The sequence below is a fragment of the Macrosteles quadrilineatus genome, unplaced genomic scaffold (assembly GCF_028750875.1).
Source record: "Macrosteles quadrilineatus isolate MER2022 unplaced genomic scaffold, UCM_ALF_1.0 Scaffold_2__2_contigs__length_208266976, whole genome shotgun sequence".
NCBI classification, from domain to species: Eukaryota; Metazoa; Arthropoda; class Insecta; order Hemiptera; family Cicadellidae; genus Macrosteles; species Macrosteles quadrilineatus.
The window spans coordinates 102,611,802-102,614,140 of record NW_026542595.1 but is presented as its reverse complement, the minus strand read 5'-3'; the positions used below and the strand labels follow the sequence as shown (position 1 = coordinate 102,614,140).

At 33.9% G+C, this 2,339-nt stretch overlaps 1 protein-coding gene across 1 annotated transcript; it reads right to left on the bottom strand.

The window, feature by feature from the left end:
* Positions 1–1,008: 1,008 nt before the first annotated feature.
* On the bottom strand, positions 1,009–1,590 carry LOC128984701 (uncharacterized). The gene has a single exon (XM_054404042.1). It carries the CDS (start codon positions 1,588–1,590, stop codon positions 1,009–1,011), a length of 582 nt encoding a protein of 193 aa, XP_054260017.1.
* Between the last annotated feature and the right edge of the window lie 749 nt (positions 1,591–2,339).

The following is a 2,339-nucleotide window of genomic DNA, read 5'->3' as shown; positions in this document are numbered from 1 at the left end:
TTAATTTTTAAAAAGTCTAGTAGCCGACGCTAACATTCTAAACTAGCTTAAAATGGTATAATATAATTTGCTTGACACAACAGCTGTAGGCTAATCATTCCGCGTTTGTGACACAAATTCAGCATTTGGATTAAAATTAAAAGACATACGTAGTGTTGACTTATTTAAACTATGTGTAATGCTAATCATTGATACGTTCAATTCTTCGGTAAGATGATTACAGATTAATTAAATATACATAGTAAAATACTAGGGTGCTCAAATAATTTTGTAAGCAATCTTTGTAATCTTCGGTTTGTTTTAGTGCAATCTAGTATGTTTTAACTAACAGTTGGTTATATATAAAAATATTCTATTGAGCTATGAGGTTATTTTATTTACTCTTTGATTTTGTCATTGATTAGAGGAAATAAGTAAGATTATTAGAAATAAGTAGACCACAGATGATAATTAAGACCATTTTTGTATAGCCTACAAATCAATTCTCTGTACACGAGTCTTAAAAGAAAAGGATATCCAAATTATTTTACTGCTCGACTTTCTGAGGAAAGAGTAGGAAAATAACTATTTAATTGATACCTAATTACTCTCTCTTCTGTAGGCTACTTATAATCGGGAGACGGACAGTGTGCGAATCGGTTGCAAATCTCACTTCAACCCTTTTCACATCGGCACAATTACTGTTTCATTGTGAAATTGTCGGATTTAAAATGCATATCAAATAGGCCTATGATGGGATTTAAAACATATTTGGTCAGGCAACATTTGTTTACACAATGATTTCTCACATTTAAACTGCAAGACAATTTTTCTTTATACGTGTAAACTAGCCGTTCTGAATTGTACACAGTTTCAACTGACTACTCAATTCCCGTACATAGGACGGGCTAACACCTCGTTACTTTTAAAACAAAAACCAGTACACATCATGAAAACAAAGACGGGTTAGTTTGTTTTACTTTAATAAAATTTGATAAACATGATGGAGTTATTTCTTTAAATAACTAATCAGATGCGGTCCAACTGCCATGGAACGGCTCCCTCTTTGGAAACAAAGTAGTCCGCGAATGTGTCCCTCAGCTCTGTTGCTTTTCCAGGCTGCTCACAATGTTCTAAATCAATATCGTACAAACCTTCAATACTTAGACAGTCTTCAACCCTACACCCATCTCTGTCCCGAATGAAGTTGTGCAGCACACAACACACTTTCACTATGTCTTCGCACAAAGAAATGTCAACATCCATCGGGTGGTGAAAAATACGCCACTTATTAGCTAATATGCCAAAAGAGCATTCAATGTTTCTTCTTGCACGACACAGACGGTAATTGAAAATTCTTTTCTTTTCCGATAGTGATTTTCCTGCATACGGCCTTAGGATATTGTTAGACAACACAAACCCTTCATCCGCTACTAACACAAATGGCATTGCATCACTCAACCCCGTAAATGAGGTTTTTGGTGATGGTATGTTGAGCGACCCTTCCTGAAGCAGTTTATAGAACGTACTTTCTTTCCACACTGTTGAATCTGCAGACTTTCCGTATGAACCCACGTCAATATAGGTAAATTTGTATGAAGCATCACACATTGCTATTAAAACCAAGGAGAAATAGTTCTTATAATTATAATACAATGAACCACTGTCTTTTGGTTTTTTAATTCTCACGTGTTTCCCATCAATCGCTCCAATGCAATGAGGAAAATTAGTTTTCTCATAAAATTCTGTTGCCGTTTTTAACCAAAACTTTTCACAAAAATCTGGAAAGCATATTGGTTTAAGGTGTTTCCAAATTGCGTTGGTAACATCCCGCACAATTCCAGATATACAAGGCTGACTCACTCGATACTGGTATCCTAAGTCAGATATAGAGTTTCCAGTAGCGAAGTATCTGTAAAGAAATTGATCATTTAATCATACTTGATGTTAATTTAAAATATAAATAAAAGTACAATGGAAAGTAATTATAGGCCTACAAATTTTTTAACTAGGCCTCCTTTTTTGAAATGTTAATATCCTTTTAATAAAATTAAAAACCTTTTGGCCGAATGTAAACTATTACAAACATGAGCTATTTTTAATTTGGTACTGTTTAATGAGTTTTTTTTTTATTTCAGGCAAAATTGTCATGAAAAAATGGAAACATGTCCGTGGTTGCTATTCTAGAGAGATTCTCAAAAGAAAATCAGAACAAAAATCTGGCTCTAGCTGTAAACCTCGAAAGCAATACATGTACTTCGAACAACTTCGCTTCTTGGATCCAGTAACAAAAAAAAAACATCGGACTCAATTATTAATTCCAATGACAATACGTCTGAAACAGAATTAGAAACTACAGA

Bases quoted from the DNA above. Each gene is read 5' to 3' on its own strand.
- LOC128984701 (XM_054404042.1), bottom strand. From the start codon at position 1,590: ATGTGTGATGCTTCATACAAATTTACCTATATTGACGTGGGTTCATAC.